At 44.4% G+C, this 27,313-nt stretch overlaps 2 protein-coding genes and 1 long non-coding RNA gene across 6 annotated transcripts in view; all 3 read left to right on the forward strand.

Moving 5' to 3' along the window:
- LOC115107673 (tyrosine-protein kinase Fyn) overlaps positions 1-10,143 on the forward strand; it is a 78,921-nt gene extending 68,778 nt beyond the window's left edge. For 3 of the 4 annotated variants that reach the window (XM_029631176.1, XM_065008717.1, XM_029631174.1), the window contains 6 exons: positions 2,651-2,815; positions 4,920-5,099; positions 5,651-5,727; positions 6,234-6,387; positions 6,680-6,811; positions 8,384-10,143. In XM_029631176.1, the coding sequence (XP_029487036.1) occupies positions 2,651-2,815; positions 4,920-5,099; positions 5,651-5,727; positions 6,234-6,387; positions 6,680-6,811; positions 8,384-8,592 (917 nt within the window). In that variant the 3' untranslated portion in view covers positions 8,593-10,143. Of the gene's footprint in view, positions 1-2,650; positions 2,816-3,183; positions 3,340-4,919; positions 5,100-5,650; positions 5,728-6,233; positions 6,388-6,679; positions 6,812-8,383 lie in introns of all 4 variants that reach the window. The other variant, XM_029631177.2, reaches the window with a different exon arrangement.
- Positions 10,144-14,434: 4,291 nt separating this feature from the next.
- LOC115107468 (probable G-protein coupled receptor 139) lies at positions 14,435-15,714 on the forward strand. The gene is made up of 2 exons (XM_029630856.2): positions 14,435-14,548; positions 14,691-15,714. Exons 1-2 carry the CDS (start codon positions 14,476-14,478, stop codon positions 15,698-15,700), a joined length of 1,083 nt encoding a protein of 360 aa, XP_029486716.1. The 5' UTR covers positions 14,435-14,475; the 3' UTR covers positions 15,701-15,714.
- Positions 15,715-17,246: 1,532 nt separating this feature from the next.
- Positions 17,247-26,156, forward strand: LOC115107288 (uncharacterized). The gene is made up of 6 exons (XR_003860178.1): positions 17,247-17,345; positions 17,817-18,562; positions 23,645-24,299; positions 24,402-24,496; positions 24,737-24,811; positions 25,748-26,156. It is a non-coding gene; the product is annotated as an uncharacterized LOC115107288 (long non-coding RNA).
- The last annotated feature ends 1,157 nt before the right edge of the window (positions 26,157-27,313 follow it).

Below are 27,313 nucleotides of genomic sequence, written 5' to 3' on the forward strand. Positions count from 1 at the left end.
AGCAATCACATAGGCCAAAACACCACCAGGCCAAACAGCAATCACATAGGCCAAAACACCACCAGGCCAAACAGCAATCACATAGGCCAAAACACCACCAGGCCAAACAGCAATCACATAGGCCAAAACACCACCAGGCCAAACTACACTCTTACAAACTAAGGTGCTATCTAGTGCCTAAAATGGTTATTCGGCTTTGAACCCTTTGAAGACCCTTTTTTGGTTCTAGGTAGAACCTGTTTGAGGAGGGTTCTACATGGAAGGGTTCTACATGGAACCCAAAAGGTTTCTACCTGAAACCAAAAACAGTTCTACTTGGAACCAAAAAGGGTTCTCCTATGAGGACAGCCGAATAACCATTTTAGGTTCTAGATAGCATCTTAGTTTCTAAGAGTGTAGTTTAAAAAATGAAATCCTTATCTCAGAAATACCACTTTATCTTAATAGCCAACAAGGACAAATAACTGTTTTGATACCTACTGTGTGCATGCAGTGTGTCCAACGACAGCCTCTCCCATTTGCTGTATTGACATGTTTTATGATAGTGAGACTGAGACATAAAGTACAGTATTGATGCCGGGTCACAGCAACTGGCCCCGATGGGATTTAATGGCTGCAGCACAGTCAGACAGCACTCCCATTGGAGAGACACAAACCTTTATCTCCCCTTTACTACCCTGAGCAAACAGCCTGGTCCTTATCTCCGGGGGGGCCCTTGCATGTCAGGGGAATCAAAGTGGAGGGACAGCGGCGGAAGCACCATCCACACGCCTCGCTTTCAATCGATGGTGGGCAAACACATCTACTTTCTCTGCGGAAAGAAGTAACGCAAATGTTCATGTCAGGGATGAGATAACGGGTTTTCATCATCACACACTAATAGACATACAGCTACCAGCCACAATGGCTTCTGCTGTCCCTGTCTCAAATCTAGACTACAGTACCCTCCTTTACTCCCTAGTTTGCATGAACATTAAAATGTCCTAGTTGTGGTGCACCGTGTTGTGCATTAACTATGTGGTCTCTCTGTGTTTAACCATCATTACAACTAGGACGTTTTAATGTTCATTTGGAGTGATTGACAGGCTGGCTATCTCCAAGCAATTACATTCATTATAATAAAGTGTTGGGAGTCACACATGCCATTAACCAGAGTAGAACCATTAATGTGGCCATCTATAGAGGGCTGTTGCAGTCATATCTGACCTTTGCTAATCACTTACTTCTAGCTTTGACTAAGAGCAACCACTACACAAAACAGGCTGCAACCTAAACAACACTGACCCTTCAATTCATGACTGAATTCCTTACTGAATGCCTTACTGAATTCCTTACTGAATTCCTTGCTGGATTCCTTACTGAAGTTCTTGCTGAATTCATTACTGAATTCCTTACTGAATTTCTTACATTCAAAGGAATATAGTGAAGCTGCTAAAAATGTCACTTTCTGTGTCATCAACAGAGGCGACAGAATCCTAATGCGGTACTGTACGATACTTAAAGGGAGGGTGGATGGAACAGCACTCAGTGTGATTTGATGAACAGTAGCTAAGAGGGCGTTAGACAGATTGAGGCTTGACTTTATGGCCTGGGGACAGACACTGTCTGGGACATTTAGTGGGACAGATTGACTGGCTGCTGTGGTGCTTACCGCTGGATGCACCTGGAACTGTGCTGCTATAAGAGTTCACCTTAACTGACTGCTACTACTTCTTTCTCTCTCTCTCTCTCTCTCTCTCTCGCTCTCCCTCTCTCTCTCTCTCTCTCGCTCTCTCTCTCTATCATCTCTCTCTCAATCCTCACTTTCTTTATCCTTTCTCTCTCTCTCTCTCTCTCTCTCTCTCTCTATCCTCTCTCTCTCTCAATCCTCACTCTCTTTATCCTTTCCCCCTCTCTCTTCTCTCTCCTCTCTCTCGCTCGCTCTCTCTCTCTCTCTCTCTCTCTCTCTCTCTATCCTCTCTCTCTCAATCCTCACTCTCTTTATCCTTTCTCTCTCTATCATCTCTCTCTCTCTATCCTCTCTCTCTCAATCCTTTCTCCCTCTCTCTTCTCTCTTTCCCTCTCTCTCTCTCTCTCTCTCTCTCTCTCTTCTCTCTTCTCTCTCTCTTCTCTCTCTCTCTCTCTCTTCTCTCTCTCTTCTCTCTCTCTTCTCTCTCTCTCTCTCTCTCTCTTCTCTCTTCTCTCTCTTCTCTCTCTCTCTCTCTCTCGCTCTCTCTCTCTCTCTCTCTCTTCAAAGTGCTTTGCTAACTGCTTTCTTTCAACCCCCTCTCTTCTCTATCTCTCTCTCTCTCTCTCTCTCTCTCTCTCTCTCTCTCTCTCTCTCTCTCTCTCTCTCTCTCTCTCTCTCTCTCTCTCTCTCTCTCTCTTCAATGTGCTTTGCTAACTGCTTTCTTTCAACCCCCCTCTCTTCTCTCTCTCTCTCTCTCTTCTCTCTCTCTTCTCTCTCTCTCTCTCTCTCTCTCTCTCTCTCTCTCTCTCTCGCTCTCTCTCTCTCTCTTCAAAGTGCTTTGCTAACTGCTTTCTTTCAACCCCCCTCTCTTCTCTATCTCTCTCTCTCTCTCTGTGTGTGTCTCTGTATGCGTGCGTGTGTGTGTGTGTTGTGGGTATGCGTATGTGTATGTGTGTGCACGCTCATCATGCCTGTCTGCAGAGCGGGCAGCGGGGCTGTGTTGTCGCTTGGTAGTGCCCTGCCACAAAGGGATGCCCCGCCTCACCGACCTGTCCGTCAAAACCAAAGACGTGTGGGAGATCCCACGGGAGTCACTGCAGCTCATCAAGCGTCTGGGGAATGGGCAGTTTGGGGAGGTCTGGATGGGTACGGGCAGACTCGCCTCCGTAAACGTCTGACCACAGGCTACATGAAAGGAGGCCACACTGACTGAGAAAGCAGAGACATCAGACAGAGAACAGATTCAGTCTCCTCACAACCTCTCTCTCTTAGAGAAAAGGGGAACGTCAGAAACGTCTTTACTGTTAAATGAGATCATCATTACTTGGTCTCTCCTAAGGGACACTTTTAGTTTGTGATCCATGTAAAACACGAACAATGATTTCAACAAACTGTCAATGTCTACAAACTCTGCTCTTTCAATTCAATATGACCGCCTTCCATCTGCCTGTTTGCATGTTCCTCTCCCTGGTAGTTAACTGTGTGCCTTGCCTTCCATGTTCCCTCCCCTGTAGAGAGTGCGGATGGTTTGTGCTTTAATTTAACCGGTGTGTGTGTGAACTACACCCCTGATACTGTGGGCCTGACTCACGATTCCTGGGAAATCGCCAGAGACTCACTTGAGTTCGAAGTAAAGCTGGGGGCGGGATGTTTTGCTGAGGTGTGGTGTGGTAAGAACAAAATAGTTCCATCATTTTCTTTTCATTTATAGTGAGGGGTGTCCGGGAGGAAAATTTGATAACTTATATTTATTTATTTTCTAAGTATTGAATCACCTGAGGACATTTTCAGTCTATAAATCACAAAATTATACTTTTGTGCAGGTGGTTCAGTTTTGTATTGTAAAGGTTCATGAAAATGTAAGTTATCGTTATTTTTTTCAGGATACCCTACATTTTTACAAATATTATTTTATCATGCTTCATTTGAGGGCTTAAAGGCTTAAATCAGTAGTCTAAAAGTAACTTTTTAAACATACAATCCTACTATTATTTTAATGTATCTTGTGTAGAAATGGCTAAATGAACTACTTTTGAGTCCAAAGTTTTAGATCAGGGGTGTGTCCTGTTGTAATGTTTGGACATTCTGTTTATGGGTTTGGGGTTTTGGTTGGGGCTAGTCCCGGCTGATAGCCTAGCCCCACACCCTGCTGCCAGTGACACCCGGGATCCCATTACCTCAGAACCCAGCGGGTGACCTCAGCACAGTCACTGCACATTACCAGGCCCCAAAAAGACTGACGAGGCCCAGCAGTCATGGCTGTGTCACTTATCAACACCGCTCTCCAGGATTTATTCAAATTCTTAAATTAAAATCCCCAAACTCACCGCAGTAGAAAAGCATGTGGATCCCAAATGTCACACACTGACTCGAGGTCTGTCTTGCCTTTAAGTCACAGTTAATATTTTGGCATTATTTACTGTGACAGCCCGCATCCCAAATGGCATCCTATTCCTTATATAGTGCCCTACCTTTGGGCACTGGGCAAAAGTAGTACAGGAATAGGATGCTATTTGGGACGCAGCCACAGAACAAGCTAAATGACCTCGTATGAAGAAGACCCTGATTCAATGGTTCAATGTTTCACAGTGTACTTACTGACACAAAGGCCTGAAGCTGTAGGTACACTATTGTAGAGAACAGTGGCATGCTCACACTGTGCTACAGTACAGTAACTTGCACGACACCAGAGAGGGCCTTACTTACAGGGATATTGCTTTTGTTAATTATCCTACAACGGATTATCCTTTCCTGTGCTGGTATATTGTGGGGTTTAAAACCTTGCCAGATCTCTCTCATGGCTTTTGAAAGCCATTTGAAAGGAAGGGTCACTATAAATGTCATACACATTGATTTGTCCCTCAGGACAACCTTTGTGCGTGTGAATTAAAGGCAAGCAGACGTCAATGTCCATTTCTGAGTTGTGTGCTGTGTTGTTGTATTTCAAAGCAAGACTTGTCTGTTTATTGAGTTTTTAGATATGTACATACTATGTTGTACACAGTATTACTTATTGAATTCACAACAAAATGGTCTCAAGTCTTGCTTTGTGACATGATGTACTGTATACATCAATGAACAGTTTTCCAGATCCAGATTGAGCCTAGTCCTGGACTAAGAAGCATGCTCAATGGATAATCTCCACCGAAATAACCTAGTCCAAGACTAGGATTAAACTGTCTAGGAAACTGGCCCCAGAAGTTGTGAGATGTGACGGCTGTACTTCTACTTTGTCCTTGGTGGGTAACAGGAACGTGGAACGGCACCACTAAGGTGGCGGTGAAGACCCTGAAGCCGGGCACCATGTCTCCCGAGTCCTTCCTGGAAGAAGCCCAGATCATGAAGAAGCTCCGGCATGACAAGCTGGTGCAGCTCTACGCTGTGGTGTCTGAGGAACCCATCTACATCGTCACTGAGTACATGGGCAAAGGTATTGTCAATCACACACCCATGAATGGACGCATGCACACATAGACAGACACACACACACACCCACACCCACAAACAGTTCATGTTGAAACACACACACACAATACAATACCTTTGTCCACGTACTCTGCGACGATGCTATGGAGAAAACGGACCCTAGAACTCAATATTTCTTTAAAGAATAATCCAACATTGACACTGTGGTGAGCCAGCACCTTCAGTGACACGCTGTAGGCCTAGCTAGATAGACTATGTAACCATCTGCCTTGTTGCAAGCCCTGTGTGTTTTTTCAGTGCAACAATAATTGAAGCCTATAGTTAACTATGGCACAGTTGGCCAACAAGCTGACATTTACGAGCACCACAAGAAAGAGCTTCAGATCCCTCAATTAAGTGTATAAGAAAATGGGCTGAAAACATTGTTTCTTTGACAAGCTGGGAAGGAATCCCACATGTAGGTCAGACTGTTAACTGACGTTCAGAAGACTTGTTTCAATAAAGATCTTCTATTTCAAATGCATGTTCTGACAACAGATATCTCCTGTTGTTTAGGAAGCCTCCTGGATTTCTTGAAGGATGGGGAGGGACGAGGACTGAAGCTGCCCAATCTGGTTGACATGGCAGCCCAGGTAAGCCCCGATAAAGATGTCACTCACTCAGCTCTCAGTGTTTATATAACTGAACTCTGTGTGACCACAAACAAGACAACTCAGAAGCACTGAAACTTCAGGACAGGGGTGTGTCACCGTGTGTTGTATTCTTTCTGGAACTACAGGGGTGTGTCACCGTGTGTTGTATTCTTTCTGGAACTACAGGGGTGTGTCACCGTGTGTTGTATTCTTTCTGGAACTACAGGGGTGTGTCACCGTGTGTTGTATTCCTTCTGGAACTACATTTAACTCAGTGATTTTACTGTCTGTCTGTCTGTCTGTCTGTCTGTCTGTCTGTCTGTCTGTCTGTCTGTCTGTCTGTCTGTCTGTCTGTCTGTCTGTCTGTGTCTGTCTGTGTCTGTCTGTCTGTGTCTGTCTGTCTGTCTGTCTGTCTGTCTGTCTGTCTGTCTGCCTGTCTGCCTGCCTGCCTGCCTGCCTGCCTGCCTGCCTGTCTGTCTGTCTGTCTGCCTGTCTGTCTGTTCCAGGTGGCAGCAGGCATGGCGTACATCGAGAGGATGAACTACATTCACAGAGATCTGCGCTCGGCTAACATCCTGGTCGGGGACAACCTGGTGTGTAAGATCGCCGACTTCGGGTTGGCCAGGCTGATTGAGGACAATGAGTACACAGCACGGCAAGGTGTGGTCACACACACACACACACACACACACACACACACACACACACACACACACACACACACACACACACACACTAATGATTGCCTTAGTTCATGAAGAGAGTTCTTCCAACACAATACTGTGTGCATCATCACACCTTGACAGGATGTCAATGGCTCACTGTCTGGCTATACCACTGTACTACAGAGACACTGAGAGACACTCCCATCTCTGGAGAGAATTAATACCAGTAGCCATATGTAGCTAAGTTACATTCTGTCATCCACTCATCCCCCTCTGTTCTCTCCCAGGTGCTAAATTCCCTATTAAGTGGACAGCCCCGGAGGCTGCGCTGTTTGGGAAGTTCACCATCAAGTCAGACGTGTGGTCGTTCGGCATCCTGCTCACTGAGCTGGTCACCAAGGGACGGGTACCCTACCCAGGTGAGGAGGATCAAGGGACAGATGACCAGAGAATCTATGGTTCTGTCTCCAATGGCACCATAGGGCTCTGGTCACTATGTAGGGTAGCAACCCAATGGTTCTGTCTCCAATGGCACCATAGGGCTCTGGTCACTATGTAGGGTAGCAACCCAATGGTTCTGTCTCCAATAGCACCATAGGGCTCTGGTCACTATGTACGGTAGCAACCCAATGGTTCCGTCTCCAATGGCACCATAGGGCTCTGGTCACTATGTAGGGTAGCAACCCAATGGTTCTGTCTCCAATGACACCATAGGGCTCTGGTCACTATGTAGGGTAGCAACCCAATGGTTCTGTCTCCAATGGCACCATAGGGCTCTGGTCACTATGTAGGGTAGCAACCCAATGGTTCCGTCTCCAATGACACCATAGGGCTCTGGTCACTATGTAGGGTAGCAACCCAATGGTTCTGTCTCCAATGACACCATAGGGCTCTGGTCACTATGTAGGGTAGCAACCCAATGGTTCCGTCTCCAATGGCACCATAGGGCTCTGGTCACTATGTAGGGTAGCAACCCAATGGTTCCGTCTCCAATGGCACCATAGGGCTCTGGTCACTATGTAGGGTAGCAACCCAATGGTTATGTCTCCAATGGCACCATAGGGCTCTGGTCACTATGTAGGGTAGCAACCCAATGGTTCCGTCTCCAATGGCACCATAGGGCTCTGGTCACTCTGTAGGGTAGCAACCCAATGGTTCTGTCTCCAATGGCACCATAGGGCTCTGGTCACTATGTAGGGTAGCAACTATTACTATTATGGATAAGCCTCACTTGTATTAAGAATAGGTAGAGGACTATGGTGCAATTATAAAGTACAACAACAGCTTGTATAACAAGTTGCAGGCAGCTCCCGCTGTTTACGCTAAAGAAAAGAAGAGGTCTAACCACGGCTGAGTAACTTGTTTTCCTGCCAGAATCAGAGATTTATAACTGTTAATCCAGGGTCTGCCGCTGGGCTGCTGATAGCCCATGTGAGAGGACTGGTCAGGGGCAGGGAGTTGACTGAGATCAGCGCGAGGGAGGGAGGGAGGAACACGTTTGTCTAGATGGGCCACTTCACTGAGCTGGTGTGGGAGGGAGGGAGGGAGAATGGGCACGAGTGGAGGGCTTGCACGCTATGGAGGCCAAGCTGGAGCTGAGGGAATAATAGCATAATCCTAACAGATGTCTTAGCAGCTTTCGAGGCCCTTTCTCCGGACTCTTCTTGTTGATGCAGAGGCTACATCTCTTAGCTAGTCAAAAGCGGATAGTAAGCCATTCAAACATCCCCAGGTTGTAAAATTCTAACCCCTGTGTTACATAAATGCTTTTCCAGGTCCAGATATTGCCTTAAGGTCAGCATCTCTGAGGTTTAAAGCTCAATGTCTCTGTCATTAAGGTCATTCATTAGAGGTCAAAACTGATGTCTTTCATTGAACTGTCTTATCGGTTACTTTAAAAACCTCTGCTGTAGTTACTGAACTTATCTTTATCTCTTTTCCTGTGTGTGTCTGTGTGTGTGTCTGTGTTTGTCCGGTGCCCGTGTGTGTAGGGATGAACAACCGGGAGGTGCTGGAGCAGGTGGAGCGAGGCTACAGGATGCCCTGTCCCCAGGACTGCCCCATCTCCCTCCACGAGCTCATGGTGCAGTGCTGGAAGAAGGACGCCGAGGAAAGGCCCACCTTCGAGTACCTGCAGGCCTTCCTGGAGGACTACTTCACGGCCACGGAGCCGCAGTACCAGCCAGGGGACAACCTCTAAACGCTGGGCTGGGAACAGGACTGGACTGAACCGTAGCTCTCTGGAGCCCCACCAGGGACCAGGGACCTGTACATCTTCCTCAACTTAACAGAGCATCTTGTCTCAACTCTCCTCACTCTCCGTGGCTGACCCTGAGACTCAACAGACTGGATACCAGAGGTTTTGTGTGTGAGGGAAAGTGGGGTTTGATCTAGCTGGGGCTGGGTTAAATAGGTTGGGCGTGTATGGGTTATGAAGGAGGGAGGGAGAGGGGAAGGGAGGGAGATTTGGGTGTGGTTGGGTTTGTGATGATGCAATGAAATGCCTGTATTCAATGTAAATATGAACAGCTTGTTTGCTTAACTTTTGGGCTTTATTTTGTTGGTTTGTTTGTTTGACATATTTTCTCCAGCACAATAATGATGATGACGATGATAATAAAGAAATTATGACCATTTCAAAAGTGCACCATGAGACCAATATCTCAAGTTATCTGGTCTCTTCCAATCCAGATTCTCTTCCAATCCAGATTCTACAGGACATTCCTTTCTTTGCAAAGTCATCTTTTTTCCCGACTAGGCTAGCATGACAAAGTAGTCTGTTTTTCTAGCAATGCTTCTTATGAAGTAAGTTTGATATGATTCATCAATGTGAGATAGCTTTGTCCTCCTCATAATAATAGATGTTGGGCTAATGCTGTAACAAAGTTATTTTACAAATAATGTATGTTACATTTTGTAATTGCAGCCAAACGTGTAAGAATTATACTTTTGAACATATCTCTTCTCGCTTACCAGATTTTAAGAAAAGTAAATAACGGGGAAAAATCTGTCTTTCCAGGTATTATTTAGTGTGTACTGGAAGGGCATACCGTTTATTTAAGAAGAGAAAGATGTATGTCGACATTTAATGGTCATATTTGAACTTGTATGCAGAGTTCCATTTGAACAGCCATTCCAAGGCATCCATCTCATGGACCTTGTTTCCTCCATGATGTGTAGCCATGTACTGGGAAGTCTTAGTGGGTAACGTCTCTTCCTCCCTCTGTGAACAGTGACATGTCCCCATTCACCTCATGTCCCACCCTAGGTCTGTCTGTATGCAGTACAGCACCACCAGTAGGATCCTTTCTCAGCTCATTTCTGGACCACTTCCTTTGGATTACTTTACCTTTTTTATGTTTAAACTGACATGGATATTTTAAGTCTTGTGTCTTTTGTTTCAGAGTATGTTTTATTGAACCTTAATTGCTAGATCTTTGAGGAATGGGTTGTACTGTATCTTCAAGGGGAATGTTGAAAGACACTGGTGAAACGTCCAGCTGTAAAGCTTGACCTTGTTTGTCTCAATGTAGTATTTGTTCTTATCTTAAGACGGTTAAAGTGATAATCGGGATCTGTTTAAGATTGAACCCCATCGTTGTTTTACAGTTTTACAACTTAATGGTTTTAAAAGTGTCAGTAATCCTCCTAGTTTATTTCTTCCATTTTCCATTTTTTTACATTTCTGTTTTGTTAATTCAGTGGTTTGGCATTTGAAATTCAAAAAGAACAATAAACATTTTACACTCTTTCCAAGACACTTATTTTATTTTTATGGAATTGCTGCTTCTATACGTTGTGTCTGTTGTGTGTGTCTGGACATTGTAATCCACTAGGCCTGTCCATCTCTGCCTTCATGACCACCTGGTGTTGCTACAGGGTGAAAAAGAAGAGTTTTGAAGAAGACTCTCTAGCCCTGTTTATAACTGCCGTTAACATGCATTCAGGTATAAACAGGGCTTCTCTCCATCTCTCTCACTCGCTCTCTTTTTGTCTCACTCTCTCATGCTAGCATAGGAACAGACAGACTGGACCTTTGACAGCTGTGGTTCTCCAGCCCCAATAGCTGTATGATAAGGAGAGGGCCAGCAGCCAGCAGGTCTCTCCAGGCCCATAGCTGTATGATAAGGAGAGGGCCAGCAGCCAGCAGGTCTCTCCAGGCCCATAGCTGTATGATAAGGAGAGGGCCAGCAGGTCTCTCCAGACCCATAGCTGTATGATAAGGAGAGGGCCAGCAGGTCTCTCCAGGCCCATAGCTGTATGATAAGGAGAGGGCCAGCAGCCAGCAGGTCTCTCCAGACCCATAGCTGTATGATAAGGAGAGGGCCAGCAGCCAGCAGGTCTCTCCAGGCCCATAGCTGTATGATAAGGAGAGGGCCAGCAGCCAGCAGGTCTCTCCAGCCCCAATAGCTGTATGATAAGGAGAGGGCCAGCAGGTCTCTCCAGACCCATAGCTGTATGATAAGGAGAGGGCCAGCAGCCAGCAGGTCTCTCCAGACCCATAGCTGTATGATAAGGAGAGGGCCAGCAGCCAGCAGGTCTCTCCAGACCCATAGCTGTATGATAAGGAGAGGGCCAGCAGCCAGCAGGTCTCTCCAGACCCATAGCTGTATGATAAGGAGAGGGCCAGCAGCCAGCAGGTCTCTCCAGGCCCATAGCTGTATGATAAGGAGAGGGCCAGCAGCCAGCAGGTCTCTCCAGACCCATAGCTGTATGATAAGGAGAGGGCCAGCAGCCAGCAGGTCTCTCCAGACCCATAGCTGTATGATAAGGAGAGGGCCAGCAGCCAGCAGGTCTCTCCAGACCCATAGCTGTATGATAAGGAGAGGGCCAGCAGCCAGCAGGTCTCTCCAGACCCATAGCTGTATGATAAGGAGAGGGCCAGCAGCCAGCAGGTCTCTCCAGACCCATAGCTGTATGATAAGGAGAGGGCCAGCAGCCAGCAGGTCTCTCCAGACCCATAGCTGTATGATAAGGAGAGGGCCAGCAGCCAGCAGGTCTCTCCAGACCCATAGCTGTATGATAAGGAGAGGGCCAGCAGCCAGCAGGTCTCTCCAGACCCATAGCTGTATGATAAGGAGAGGGCCAGCAGCCAGCAGGTCTCTCCAGACCCATAGCTGTATGATAAGGAGAGGGCCATCAGCCAGCAGGTCTCTCCAGACCCATAGCTGTATGATAAGGAGAGGGCCAGCAGCAAGCAGGTCTCTCCAGACCCATAGCTGTATGATAAGGAGAGGGCCAGCAGCCAGCAGGTCTCTCCAGGCCCATAGCTGTATGATAAGGAGAGGGCCAGCAGCCAGCAGGTCTCTCCAGACCCATAGCTGTATGATAAGGAGAGGGCCAGCAGCCAGCAGGTCTCTCCAGGCCCATAGCTGTATGATAAGGAGAGGGCCAGCAGGTCTCTCCAGACCCATAGCTGTATGATAAGGAGAGGGCCAGCAGGTCTCTCCAGGCCCATAGCTGTATGATAAGGAGAGGGCCAGCAGGTCTCTCCAGACCCATAGCTGTATGATAAGGAGAGGGCCAGCAGCCAGCTGGTCACCTGAGGAGGTGCTAAATGACTGGTACATGACCTCAGGGCAGGCCTGCAGTGGGTTGAGGCACCAGTGCCAGGTAGATACAGGGGAACACTATGGCCAGACACACATACACACATAGTCTGCAGCTCAGGCAATCAGTAGTGACACACCTCACCCCTCATCATGTAGCTCATCAACTCCATTGGTAAAGGTTGCTTAGGGACAGCTCAGCTATGACAGGCTCACACATCAGAGTCAAATACACAGCTTTCTAGCTCAGTGTTTAGTCATATAATCACTACCAGCAGCATCAGTCCTGTTGTTTGTTCTCCATTATTTGATTTCTGAATCAATGTTTATGGGACGAGTCGTGATGGCTGATAAGCTGCAGGATATGTGTCTGTTATCAGGCGAGAGTCACTGCACAATCTCTGTAATAGAAAAAGCATTATGTTAGCAGGTAAGTGTGGAACATTATTCACTTTTTTTCTCTCCAGGTTCTACAGTAATCTTGAACAAGACCAGTCTGATAGTGAGTGTTATTTTTCTGTTAAGACCACAAGAGGGAGTCTTTTCCGTGTGTGGGTGTGTCACTGGTGGGGTGTACTGAGCTCAGAGACATAAGAGGAAGCGAGGCACCTTACTCAGCTGTCTATCCCCAACAATTGTGTGTGGGGGGGGGTTCAATTAAAGTCAATGAACTAAGTAGATCAGACCCAACTGCTATTGCATTGGTGACTATGGGAGACATTCAGACACACCCAGTTAAGTAGACCGGAACAGGCTATTTATTTTCAATAGTAAACAGCCTGAGTGAAATATCTTAACACCATTAATCTTAACACCATTGATGAATCATGGTGACTTGTAATACATCTGCTTGGATACATCACAATAACAATATTTCAATCAATACTTCATTTGTTATAAAGGACATTATAGGGATCTTATTCAAGCGCAAATGATACCATTTTAGTTATCATGGCCTGGATCTCACAGATCAATATAAACCCTACAGAGGTCTGTCCTACGCTGTGCAGCTCTGTCTGTCCACCTGTTCTTCAGGTGACGTGACACCTGTAGATGAGGCCTCCTTCCTGTATGTAGATTTGCCCAGAGAGAGAGGGAAAGAGATAGGGAAGCTTTATATGACCTGCAGCTGGTTCATTTGGTCCTCATCATCACCTAATACTACTGGACTGGACAGGACAGGCAACACTGTGGATCTCTACTCTACCAGCAGGCCTGCCCCTCTGTGTAAGTAACCTGTACTAACACTTTATTGTTAAATGATGCACTTACATTGATGGGATTATTGTAGACAAGTGCATGTTTTTGGGGGGGTTGTAAGTGTGTTTTTATTGATAAAATATTGGAATCTAAACTCTCAGTAGTGTTATGTTTACCATACAGTTCCCCATTTGTTTTATAAATTTTTAAAGGGATGGGAATGGTACAGCAAGAAGATTCTAGCACTTAGTCATGCAGTTGGCAGTATCATGATATTTTAATTATATATATATATAGGCTACAATAGATCTGTGCTTAAAGTCTATGACATTCCACAAAGTGTTCTGCTAAACAAAAATGTATATTTCCAATGATTTGACTTTGCTATATGGGCATCTGGCACGAATTAAAATACGTATCTCAGAGCATCGTAGCACCATTAGGTGTAAGAACTTTACTTACCCACTTCTTGGAGGCAGGCCACTCGATTTCGTCTCTGCGTTATATTGGCATACAACATATCACCCTCCCTAGGAGAGGGGGTGACCTTGATAATTTATTGTTAAAACGAGAGGCTGCCTGGATCTTTAACTTAAAGACCCTTGTTCCCTTCGGTCTCAACGTAGACTTTGATCTGAAGCCATTATTGTGACTTTGTCATTGTAATTGTTTGTAAGCTTTTGTAGTCAAATGAATTTACTTACCCAGTATGCTATCCATTTGTTGTTTGTATGCTGTTCTTTGTATGCCATTTTAATATTTGATAATTAACCAATGATATTAGGCCACTCTTGGCCATGATTACAGACACCTGTGTCTTTTGACACTACATTAACGAGTCATCCCGCAGTGTTTGTGATTATACCCTGATGCAGACAGCTTGGCTGTTGAAACGTTGGTAATTAAATGTTTGCATCTAGAGTGTGCGGCTCTCTTTCATTTTCAAGTCATCATCAGTTTCACAATATTTCACAGTATATGACACTGAATCAAATGCTGTCCGTACGTTCATCCTTGCCTTGAGATGTATGGAATCTTTTCATGAAGTCTGCCGAATCTGATTGAGTGCTTACTTTTCTCATTGAAATTTACCCTTAACATCTCGTCAACAAATAGCCAACCCCAATCATAATATATCCATAAAGGCCTAGTAAAAACCAAAGTTTTTTGGGGGGAGAAATAAGTAACCCTTCTCGGTCCTTCTCCACATATTGTTTATTACACTGTCCTCATCTCTGTATCAATAATGTCCTCCCATCCAGCTAACATTAATGAGTTTATTGCAGGCATTACCTTATCTGCTATTGCCTGGTGCTGAGGAGGAGGACGGAAACATGGAGGGGGACAGTGGCTTCATCACTGTTCAGAAGGTCTACTACCCTTTGCTGTGCATTCTGGGGATCCCAGGTGTGTGAATCTTCTATCTTGTTTGTGCTGTTTCCTAAATCTATTTGTGTCTGTGTGATGTTCCAAACTTGTTTTTATTAATTATTGTGAGAGCAAATGTCACAACTCAAAACGGGATGCCATTCTATTTCTTGTTCCTCAGCCAATCTCTTCACTTTCTACATGATCTGCTTCCGGAAGTGTGGAATGTCTGACACGGCCATCATCTACCTGAGCTGCTTGGCCATCGTGGACACCTTCTACCTGGTGTGGGTCATCCTGCTGGACCTGACGCTCACCTTCTGGCAGCTGCAGCCTTTCTGGCACTCCCACCCGGCCTGCGGCATCATGGGCTTCCTGCAGTACGGCTCCTTGTACAGCTCCTCCTGGATCGTGGTGGTGTTTACCATCGAACGCTACCTGGTCCTCAGCAGCACGTCCGCCAAGCAGCACTTCTCCCAGGCCAAGGTTACTAGGCTGACCTGTGTGTCTATCATCCTGGTCTCCCACCTGGCCTCCGTGCCCATGGGCTGGATCAACGTGGTGACGCCGAAGAATTTCACCAGAGAGGGGAAGAATGTGACTCTGCCCTGGTGTCACTACAGGGGCCATATCTATTCTACTGTCCTGGTGTGGGTCACTACGTTCCTCTCCGGTGGCATCCCCATCATCCTGGTCATCATCTTCAACTCGCTGATCGGCCACCACCTGACCCGTGCCAGAAAGATGTTTACCAAGGAGGAGCGGAGGGTCATGCGGGGGGGGGGCACCAAGGGCATGGTGCGGAGGACCATCTTCCTGCTGGGCACAGTGTCTGTGTCCTTCGTGGTGCTCAGCCTGCCACGCTTCGTCACCTACTGCATCCTGCGCACCAAGTACAACCACGACTGGTTTGACCGGAATGACTACCGCATTCCCATCAACTTGATTAGTGACCTGGCCAACATGCTGCAGAACCTCAACTCCACCACCAACTTCCTTCTCTACTGCATGGTGAGCCGGGGCTTCCGCCAGGAGCTGATCCACACACTCACCTGCAAGTCCAAGGCCCGAGAGCTGGGCTCCTTCCTCACCCAGACCACAATGAAGGTGTTCTCTTTGGTGGACCATAAAACACCGCCGACCAGAGACCCCATCACTGTAGTCCTCACCAACCTCAAACAGACCCAGTAGAGAGGAGGATAATGGAGGGGGAAAGGACAATGATGTATATAAACCCTGGATGACTGACAGGAGTCACTGTATTGAAGCCACTGCACAGCCATCTTGGACCTTCTCCTCCATTGTAAAAAAAAAAAGATTTGGAAGCTATAGGAATGCAATGACTACATTAGTTTTTGACACGTTTATCGTATTACTGACACCTTAATGCAAACTTTTAAATTATGTTATGTGAGCTAAACATAAAAATATATTTCTTTAAATTCCTTTAAGTAGTTTTTTAGCGAGTACTAATGTTACCGTCCCCACTACAACAATTAAAAATACCTAAATATATATAATTTTGTCCTTGAACCATTGAATTGAAATACTGTAGAATTCCATTCATTCCTATGGATGACTGCTCCTACTGGGGAGGGACAATATGGCCGATGGCCGACCAGTGACTTCAAAGCCTTTCAATGGCCAATACATAGTATTAGCAGTCCAGGGTTTATACACCTCAATAGGAAAGGAGGGGGGAACGCAGGACGTGGTGACTGGACTACTATATGAACAACTTTTACAATGACTGGTTTTCGTTACTGGATACCTGTTTCTATAGTTGTTGGTTTGAATGTTTGAATTTTATTGTATGTTTGTAGGATCGTTCTGTGTTGTTATAAACTATGTTTGAATAGTGTTTGTTGGCCTACATGGACTTTTTTCAAAGAAAACTCAACTTGTAAAACAACATTTGAATTTATACTGTTGTGGAAATTCTTACACAGGGATACTCCAAGTCAATCTTAAATGAATCATTGTTTATCGTCAGCGCGCTGGAGAGGTTCCAACCAACTCAATGCACCATAGTACACGTCATTCTGGAGCTCTGCCATAGGCAGACCCAGCAGTTGTCTTACATACGGCTATACACAGACAAGTTATATGCATGATATAGCATAATTAATTAATCTTTACCGTTTTGTTTCATTCATGTGACAGACCAATACCTCACGAGGCTTCTTCTCTCTAAGCTAGACCTTGAAACTGAGATATATTTAGTTTGTTCTCAAAACAAGGTCTGGGCGTACTGCCAAATTGCAGCTACTGATTTCTACAGTCAGCCACTTGCAAGAACACATAAATTGGTTTATAGAACAGCACATGAATAGAACACAGAAATAAGTTGTAGGTAAAGCTCAAACGTTAAAATTCTCATTACATTACCAAACCGTGTAGGCTATTTTATATCCTCACCTGTGGATGTTAAAGGCTTGTTCACTTTAATGGACGGTATACTTTCCATTAACCAAGTGCCTTCATATCTGTGGGTATGTTTTAACTATCTCATTCCATTCTCATTTATCAGTTCAAACTACAAGGTTCATCATGACTGGTCGCAAAATTCCTGCTCTGTTTGGAGAACAACCTGATTGGCGGACGTGAACTGCATGACCCGCATTATTTGCATAAATTGTGCAAAGGAACTTCTCTGCTTTGCATGAGCTGATCTTTTCTTCAAACATAAATAGAGGGAATGTTTGCTGTTTGCCTCATAGCAGATTTGCATGTAGAGGGAGCCAGGGAATACACAGCTCTGACACAGATAGGTGTGTAAAGTTGAGTGGGGCTCAGGTTTAACTGTTAAACGTGACTGTAAATGGCACACTTTTCTGTAAGTTTGAACTTATTTTCATTGTTTGAAGTCGGGAGAATTTAGTAGAAGACTTGTTTTTTTATTACTCATTCACAGACACCATGCAGGAAGGTTTACAGTAGTTGCTTGAAAGAATGAAAAAGTTAACTTTCTAGGAGCATCGGTTTGACTGGTTATAATCGTATGTATTATAGTGACTCTTTATCACCAAAGGACTGCTTTGAGTTCTGTATAGCGAAATGGGAAGTGTTTTACATCGATCTAGAATGATAGCTATAGATCACTGCTATCTGTTTCACTCTAAAACAGTTTGTGTCACTTGTGAATACAAGGTTTCTGAAAAGTGTTGCCAGGAGTGTCACCTCATGCTGCTATCCACATAGTTCATATTCTATTCCTTTAATACTACATTTATTCCTGTAATACCATGTTTATACCTGTAATACTACGTTTATTCCTGTAATATCACGTTTGTTTCAATTTCACAAGAAGTCTATCCCTCCTGAGAGAAGAATGGACTCTATCAAGGGATGGAATTGTCAACTACACTAAAGGAAACACTACAGGAAACACTACTACACTTAACAGACAGAAAAGTTAACCTTACACTTTACTAAACTCACTACAAGTTATAATAAATCATTTTGTCCCTTACTTCTTCTAAATGGCTTAAGCTGAATAACAACCTCTTTTTATTTTTGTCAGATTCCTGTTGTCACAGAAGCATTCCTTTGGAGACAGATGAGTCTATGACATTATCAACCCTGGACCTACTGTGACCTGTGGGCCAAAGGAAGAGGGCTGGTTCGCCCCTGAGGTAACTGTCAATGATGTAGGCCAGGTGGACGACCCAAGGACCACTGGAGAAGCACAGTGGAGGACCCTCAGGGTCAGCCTCCACCCCCGCCCAGAGCCCCTTCCCTGCCTGGGCCACATCAGCAAGACATGTCCCCGTACACCCCTGATCGCCTGATGAAAGGCCCCTACCCTGACAATCTCAGGTTACACCCCTACAGAGAAAAGGCTCTGTGGACTGAGGATGAGGACTTCTCTTTATCTGGGCTTCTCTAGCAGGAAGTGGAGGGCTTCGCTGGTCCTCCTAGCTGGCCACAACCTTGGGACTGTTGCCTTGAAAGGAGCAGAACACGTAGAAGCCCCTCTTCCTCTCACGTCTGACTTAAACAACATCCACTACTGTGTCCCTCCAAGTCATCAAGCACACATGCCTCCTCAGTGTAAGTAACATGATGTACTGTATATGACTACAGTATTCATAGAATGAGACAGAACAGATATACAGTCGTGGCCAAAAGTTTTGAGAATGACACAAATATTAATTTTCACAAAGTCTGCTGCCTCAGTTTGTATGATGGCAATTTGCATGTACTCCAGAATGTTATGAAGAGTGATCAGATGAATTGCAATTAATTGCAAAGTCCCTCTTTGCCATTCAACCCTGCCACAAAAGGACCAGCTGACATCATGTCAGTGATTCTCTCGTTAATACAGGTGTGAGTGTTTAAGTTTTATTTTTCATTTTTTTATTTCACCTTTATTTAACCAGGTAGGCAAGTTGAGAACAAGTTCTCATTTACAATTGCGACCTGGCCATGATAAAGCAAAGCAGTTTGACACATACAACAACACAGAGTTACACGTGGAGTAAAGCAAACATACAGTCAATAATACAGTATAAAAATAAGTCTATATACGATGTGAGCAAATGAGGTGAGATAAGGGAGGTAAAGGCAAAAAAAGGCCATGGTGGCGAAGTAAACACAATATAGCAAGTAAAACACTGGAATGGTAGATTTGCAGTGGAAGAATGTGCAAAGTAGAAATAAAAATAGTTGGGTTCAAAGGGTCAAAATAAATAGATAAATACAGTAGGGGGAGAGGTAGTTGTTTGGGATAAATTATAGGTGGGCTATGTACAGGTGCAGTAATCTGTGAGCTGCTCTGACAGCTGGTGCTTAAAGCTAGTGAGAGAGATAAGTGTTTCCAGTTTCAGAGATTTTTGTAGTTCGTTCCAGTCATTGGCAGCAGAAAACTGGAAGGAGAGGTGGCCAAAGGAAGAATTGGTTTTGGGGGTGACCAGAGAGATATACCTGCTGGAGCGCGTACTTCAGGTGGGTGCTGCCATGGTGACCAGCGAGCTGAGATAAGGGGAGACTTTACCTAGCAGGGTCTTGTAGATGACCTGGAGCCAGTGGGTTTCACAACGAGTATGAAGCGAGGGCGAGCCAACGAGAGCGTACAGGTCGCAGTGGTGGGTAGGAGCTTTGGTGACAAAACGGATGACACTGTGATAGACTGCATCCAATTTATTGAGTAGGGTATTGGAGGCTATTTTGTAAATGACATCGCCGAAGTCAAGGATCGGTAGGATGGTCAGTTTTACGAGGGTATGTTTGGCAGCATGAGTGAAGGGTGCTTTGTTGCGAAATAGGAAGCCAATTCAAGATTTAACTTTGGATTGGAGATGTTTGATGTGAGTCTGGAAGGAGAGTTTACAGTCTAACCAGACAACCAGGTATTTGTAGTTGTCCACATATTCTAAGTCAGAACCGTCCAGAGTAGTGATGCTGGACAGGCGGGTAGGTGCAGGCAGTGATCGGTTGAAGAGCATGCATTTCGTTTTAGTTGTATTTAAGAGCAGTTGGAGACCACAGAAGGAGAGTTGTATGGCATTGAAGCTCGTCTGGAGGGTTGTTAACACAGTGTTAACACAGGGCCTCCCGGGTGACTCAGTGGTTAAGGGCGCTGTACTGCAGCGCCAGCTGTGCCATCAGAGACTCTGGGTTCGCGCCCAGGCGCTGTCGTAAACGGCCGCGACCGGGAGGTCCGTGGGGCAATGCACAATTGGCCTAGCGTTGTCGGGGTTAGGGAGGGCTTGGCTGGTAGGGAAGTCCTTGTCTCAATGCGCACCAGCGACTCCTGTGGCGGGCCGGGCGCAATGCGCACTAACCAAGGTTGCCAGGTGCACGGTGTTTCCTCCGACACATTGGTGCGGCTGGCTTCCGGGTTGGATAAGCGCTGTGTTAAGAAGCAGTGCGGCTTGGTTGGGTTGTGTATCGGAGGAAGCATGACTTTCAACCTTCTTCTCTCCCGAGTTGTAGCAATGAGACAAGATAGTAGCTATTAAAACAATTGGATAGCACAAATTGGGGAGAAAAAGGGGTAAAATTCAACAACAAAAAAAGAAGAAAAAAAAAAATAACAGTGTCCAAAGAAGGGCCAGAAGTATACAGAATGGTGTCGTCTGCGTAGAGGTGGATCAGAGAATCACCAGCAGCAAGAGCGACATCATTGATGTATACAGAGAAGAGAGTCGGCCCAAGAATTGAACCCTGTGGCACCCCCATAGAGACTGCCAGAGGCCCGGACAACAGGCCCTCTGATTTGACACACTGAACTGTATCAGAGAAGTAGTTGGTGAACCAGGCGAGGCAATCATTTGAGAAACCAAGGCTATCGAGTCTGCCGATGAGGATGTGGTGATTGACAGAGTCGAAAGCCTTGGCCAGGTCAATGAATACGGCTGCACAGTATTGTTTCTTATCGATGGCGGTTAAGATATCGTTTAGGACCTTGAGCGTGGCTGAGGTACACCCATGACCAGCTCTGAAAGCAGATTGCACAGCAGAATGGTCGGTAATCTGTTTGTTGACTTGGCTTAGAAAGGCAGGGTAGGATAGATACAGGTCTGTAGCAGTTTGGGTCTAGAGTGTCTCCCCCTTTTGAAGAGGGGGATGACCGCAGCTGCTTTCCAATCTTTGGGAATTTTAGACGACACGAAAGAGAGGTTGAACAGGCTAGTAATAGGGGTTGCAATCATTTCAGCAGATCATTTTAGAAAGAAAGGTTCCAGATTGTCTAGCCCGGCTGATTTGTAGGGGTCCAGATTTTGCAGCTCTTTCAGAACATCAGATGACTGGATTTGGGAGAAGGAGAAATGGGGAAGGCTTGGGCGATTTGCTGTGGGGGGTACAGTGTAGTTGACCGGGGTAGGGGTAGCCTGGTGGAAAGCATGGCCAGTCGTAGAAAAATGCTTATTGAAATGTTCAATTATAGTGGATTTATCGGTGGTGACAGAGTTTCCTATCCTCAGTGCAGTGGGCAGCTGGGAGGAGGTGTTCTTATTCTCCATGGAGTGTTGACAAGGACAAGGCTGGAGATCACTCTGTCATGCTGTTTGAGTTCTAATAACAGACTGGAAGCTTCAAAAGGAGGGTGGTGCTTGGAATCATTGCTCTTCCTATGTCAACCATGGTTCCCTGCAAGGAAACACGTGCCGTCATCATTGCTTTGCACAAAAAAAGGCTTCACAGGCAAGGATATTGCTGCCAGTAAGATGAAACCTAAATCAACCATTTATTGGATTATCAAGAACTTCAAGGAGAGCGGTTCAATTGTTGTGAAGAAGTATTCAGGGCCCCAAGAAAGTCCAGCAAGCGCCAGGACCGTCTCCTAAAGTTGATTCAGCTGCGGGATTGGGGCACCACCAGTACAGAGCTTGCTCAGGAATGGCAGCAGGCAGGTATAAGTGCATCTGCACGCACAGTGAGGTGAAGACTTTTGGAGGATGGCCTGCTGTCAAGAAGGGCAGCAAAGAAGCCACTTCTCTCCAGGAAAAACATCAGGGGCAGGCTGATAGTCTGCAAAAGGTACAAGGATTGAACTGCTGAGGACTGGGGTAAAGTCATTTTCTCTGATGAATCCCCTTTCCAATTGTTTGGGGCATCCGGAAAAAAGCTTGTCCGGAGAAGACAAGGTGAGCGCTATCATCAGTCCTGTGTCATGCCAACAGTAAAGTATCCTGAGACCATTCATGTGTGGGGTTGCTTCTCAGCCAAGGGAGTGGGCTCACTCACAATTTTTCCTAAGAACACAGCCATGAATAAAGAATGGTACCAACACATCCTCTGATAGCAACTTCTCCCAACCATCTAGGAACAGTTTGGTGACGAACAATGCCTTTTCCAGCATGATGGAGCACCTTGCCATAAGGCAACAGTGATAACTAAGTGGCTCGGGGAACAAAACATCGATATTTTGGGTCCATGGCCAGGAAACTCCCCAGACCTTAATCCCATTAAGACCTCTGCCATCAGTCAGGATGTGGCCCAGAAGTTAATTGACAGCATGCCAGGGCGGATTGCAGAGGTCTTGAATAAGAAGGGTCAACACTGCAAATATTGGCTCTTTCACCTTAATGTTATTCTCAATAAAAGACTTTGAAACGTATGACATGCTTGTAATTCTACTTCAGTATCCATAGTAACATCTGACAAAAATATCTAAAGACACTGAGGCAGCAGACTTTGTGAAAATGAATATTTGTGTAATTCTCAAATCTTTTGGCCACGACTGTAGGTACATACATGAAATACATTATTCTGAATGTCTATGACAGTAGCTGGGTCGTTCCACAACTAGAGTTCCTCTTGCATCCCTTTGATATTTTAAGTAGCCTGTTAAAAGCCTGTTATATTAAATTAAGTATAATAAATCAGATTGTTTATATGAATAAACACTGTTACTTTATTTGGCCCTTTACTGTTACTTTAATTGGCATTTGTCTTAATTTTACTTCTTGAGATGGAAAAACGTGTTTAAAAAAAATCTAGTGTGTTATGAACGTGTGCTCTTTATGACAGAATATAAACATTTATGCATGGAACGACCCAGCTATATAACATTTGCTGGTAAGTTGGTGAAGTTTTTGTTTATGTTGTTGTATATATTACTGTCTGAGATTTAGCCTGGACGATCCACATTCTATAATTCACATAGGCTGTGTTTACACATGCAGCCTAATTCTGATCTTCTGCCCAATTATTGGCAAAGAGCTGATCTGATTGTTCAACAGCCCAATTAGTGGAGAAAGATAAGAAGTGGGCTGCCTGTGTAAACACAGCTGAAGTAATGACTTTGATTTGGAGCCCATCCAAGACAGGATGTTAAAATCATGTCTTCTCACATAACTGGACAGGCCCAGATCCGGTGCACAGCAAGTGTCAGAGACGGTACATATGTCAGCAGCCCGTAAATCAAACGTGTCTCCTCTATAATCATCATTATAACCATTTTCACCCTATGGAACCTCAGCAGGACCCTCACCAGTGCCCACTGTCCTTGTACACTAAACATTCCTACGCTGGTCTAACATCAGATTGTATTATTAGCCTATATATTAGGGTTGTTATAGTCAACTAGCAAATGTTTCTTAACTTTTTGGTGTTTTGTGGGGCTCCAAACCCTGCTTCTGGGCATTAGAATATAAATTAAACTCTTCTACACTTTTCCCTCTCTAGGACTCCCACGGCTCAAACAGACTATATGGACAAGAAGCTCTAAAAGCCTCCAGTCTAAATCTTACTTGGTGTGTCACCCCTCCCAGACAGGTGATGAGGGAGGTCAGTGTGGTGCCCTCCTTCCCGGTGACCCCTGGCCAACCAGGTGGGGGAGGAACAGCTACACAGGAACTGAGGGAGACCATCAGTCTATCTGAGGAGTGCAGTAATTATGTATCAATGTCCATCCCTCAGCAAAACCAAGATCATTCATTTTTAGACATTAAAGATGATTGTTCATTAAACAGTGGACTTTCGGTGAATCAGAAGTGATTGAGTCACCCTAAGAATTCAATATTAGGACTTAAAACCACAAATATGTACAGTAAATATTTGCCTGAGCACAATTAGCTTCCATGTGGTACAATGCTTTGTTTGATCGCAGGAAATGTGTTCATTACATATTCTGTGGACACAGCCAGTGAGTTCTTTACCTTTGTGACGTTTCTGACAGATCAGGGCTTTAAACCAGCTGTAAGTTTTCTGTTTTATTTCATTCACCCACTCCTTGAAATTTCTATTCAAACATACTTCCTCTCTCTGGCAGACTGACATCTTTGATAGCACGGTTAGAAGAATGGACATCAACAAGTGGATGGACAGCTATTTAAAGGATGTAAGTCTAAGCTGTCAGCATTTTTAGGACATAATTTGGACCTGTCCAATTACGAAACTATACATAAAACAACTGAACTGACTAGGGGGTGCCGTGTTGCAGAAGTCAGTGCTGATCATCGTGGTCATCAGTCCCAAGTACAAGGCAGACGTGGAAAGAGATGGGGAGGATGAGCAGGGTCTCCACACAAAGTTCAGGTAGACACTTACATGTGCCTGTACGAATATATTCACTATTATTCTACAATATAGAAAATAGTACAAATAAAGAAAAACCCTTGAATGAGTAGGTGTTCTAAAACATTTGACCAGTAGTGTATACCCTAGTCATCTATACAGTATCTAAAGTTTCTGTATAGTATACATTTAATTTACCATGAAGAGAAATCATAACAGAGTTAGGTGTTTTTCTTTGATCATCACCTTTTCTCATGTCAGATCCAGAATGAGTTCATCCAACAGCGCTGCCTTCATTTAAGACTGGTACCGGTATTGTTTCCCACCTCTACGAAGGTGAGTGGATAACCAGATTTCCCATTCACTGGGTTAGGCTATACTGTTGTTATGTTCTCCAGAGTGTAATGCTCATCCCATCACTGTCTTCCAGAGACATGTTCATACTGTTGTTATATTCTACAGAGTATAATGATTCAGCCTATCCTATAGTTCTCCTACAGAGATATGTTCATACTGTTGTTATATTCTACAGAGTGTAATGATTCAGCCTATCCTATTGTTCTCCTACAGAGATATGTTCATACTGTTGTTATATTCTACAGAGTGTAATGATTCAGCCTATCCTATTGTTCTCCTACAGAGATATGTTCATACTGTTGTTATATTCTACAGAGTGTAATGATTCAGCCTATCCTATTGTTCTCCTACAGAGATATGTTCATACTGTTGTTATATTCTACAGAGTGTAATGATTCAGCCTATCCTATTGTTCTCCTACAGAGATATGTTCATACTGTTGTTATATTCTACAGAGTGTAATGATTCAGCCTATCCTATAGTTCTCCTACAGAGATATGTTCATACTGTTGTTATATTCTACAGAGTGTAATGATTCAGCCTATCCTATTGTTCTCCTACAGAGATATGTTCATACTGTTGTTATATTCTACAGAGTGTAATGATTCAGCCTATCCTATTGTTCTCCTACAGAGATATGTTCATACTGTTGTTATATTCTACAGAGTGTAATGATTCAGCCTATCCTATTGTTCTCCTACAGAGATATGTTCATACTGTTGTTATATTCTACAGAGTGTAATGATTCAGCCTATCCTATTGTTCTCCTACAGAGATATGTTCATACTGTTGTTATATTCTACAGAGTGTAATGATTCAGCCTATCCTATTGTTCTCCTACAGAGATATGTTCATACTGTTGTTATATTCTACAGAGTGTAATGATTCTGCCTATCCTATTGTTCTCCTACATAGATATGTTCCTGCCTGGCTTCAGAGCACCAGGATACACCACTGGCCCCAGGATACCCAAGACCTACTTCTCCGTCTGCTATTGGAGGAACGCTACATTGGCCCCCCTCTGGGGAAAGAGGTGACCCTCTCCGTACGACACCTCTGACATCTCTGAGAACTGCTGAAGACACATTATGTTGTGGTGCTTCATAGATTTCAATGTTTATATGGACATTTTGTAAATGTTTTTTTTTTTTTTACTAAACTGAAATGGTGTGGGAGTAGTGGTGTATCTCAGCACTACTCTCAAATAGCCATAAGGTGGCAGGATTTACTTTCTGATGTTTCAAGTCCTAGACATTTGCTTGCTAAGGTGGTAACGGGTAACTCCTGACATTGTGTGGCGACTGTGGTCCTAATAATATGTGATCTGAAGATGTATTCTATTAATAAATTAAAGTAATAAGAGCTTGTTGACTGTGAGGTTGTTGATTTGTCATGCTAAACATTTTTACATTGTAGCCTATACTACATAGTTACTACGGTATTACCCAGTACAACGTCAAGGTCTCACATTTTTGTGGGTAATACCAGATAAGTAGAACATGGTGTGCAGGTGGATTTAGTGGCCTAAAGGTTAGCATGTATGATATTTGTTTACCATATTTGTGCGTCTGTAACTATCCGTAATAATGGTAGCATCCACATAAATGTGGAAATGTTTAGAAACATATTCTATTCTCATTTACAATAAAAGTGACTCCAAAATGACACAATACATTATTTGCCATTAATTTATATTGGGCAAAACATAATCTGTACAAAAAGTGGTGTAATTTCTTAACGGTTCACCCGATATGGATGACAATACCCTCAAATTAAAACTGACAGTCTGCACTTTAACCTCAGTCATTGTATCATTTCAAATCCAAAGTGCTGGAGTACAGAGCCAAAACAACAAAATGTTTGTCACTGTCCCAATAATTGCGGAGGGCACTGTACTATAATTTCTGCTATTCTCAAAAGAAAGCCAGTCATATATTCTATCAGCCTAATGCATTTGTTAACCATGAGAGCTTAGTATAAACGCAGGCTTTTCCTGCACCCATAGCATTGCACCACACTAGACCAAGCCTTATCTGACCAACCCAAAGCAACCAAAGGGTTTGGGGAAGGGGGAGATGGGATTGTCTCCTGCAGGTGGCTTGGTGTGTGAAACTGAGCCTGTCAACTTATCAGTGACCACATTTACATGTCCACAGTATTCCGGATAGTAGCTCATATCCCACTTAAGGTCTTATTTGGGATAAGCTGTTTACATGCACCTTTGATATCCCGCTCATGAGTATCCCTGTATCCATTAATAAACACAATATTCCTCATTTAAGTTCTATGGGTTAAACGGAATAGAAACTGAAATATTGCACTGAATGTAGGCCTATAACCTCTCACATGTAGAGTAATATAACATTAACTCCTGCAGAATAATACAACACATGTTAATTTTGTTTCAGGAACAGGAGTGGAGAAACATTATTTATTTCTATCAGCATCTCTTCAGAAGCTGGACGTGGAGTTCCTGGGCTG

This window comes from Oncorhynchus nerka, linkage group LG24, assembly GCF_034236695.1.
Source record: "Oncorhynchus nerka isolate Pitt River linkage group LG24, Oner_Uvic_2.0, whole genome shotgun sequence".
Taxonomy (NCBI): Eukaryota; Metazoa; Chordata; class Actinopteri; order Salmoniformes; family Salmonidae; genus Oncorhynchus; species Oncorhynchus nerka.

What these genes read in the sequence shown, in the direction of transcription:
- LOC115107468 (XM_029630856.2), top strand. Translation starts at nt 14,476, where the DNA reads ATGGAGGGGGACAGTGGCTTCATCACTGTTCAGAAGGTCTACTACCCT. An exon ending in GTGCATTCTGGGGATCCCAG is followed by an intron (nt 14,549 to 14,690) that starts GTGTGTGAATCT and finishes CTTGTTCCTCAG; the next exon opens with CCAATCTCTTCACTTTCTAC.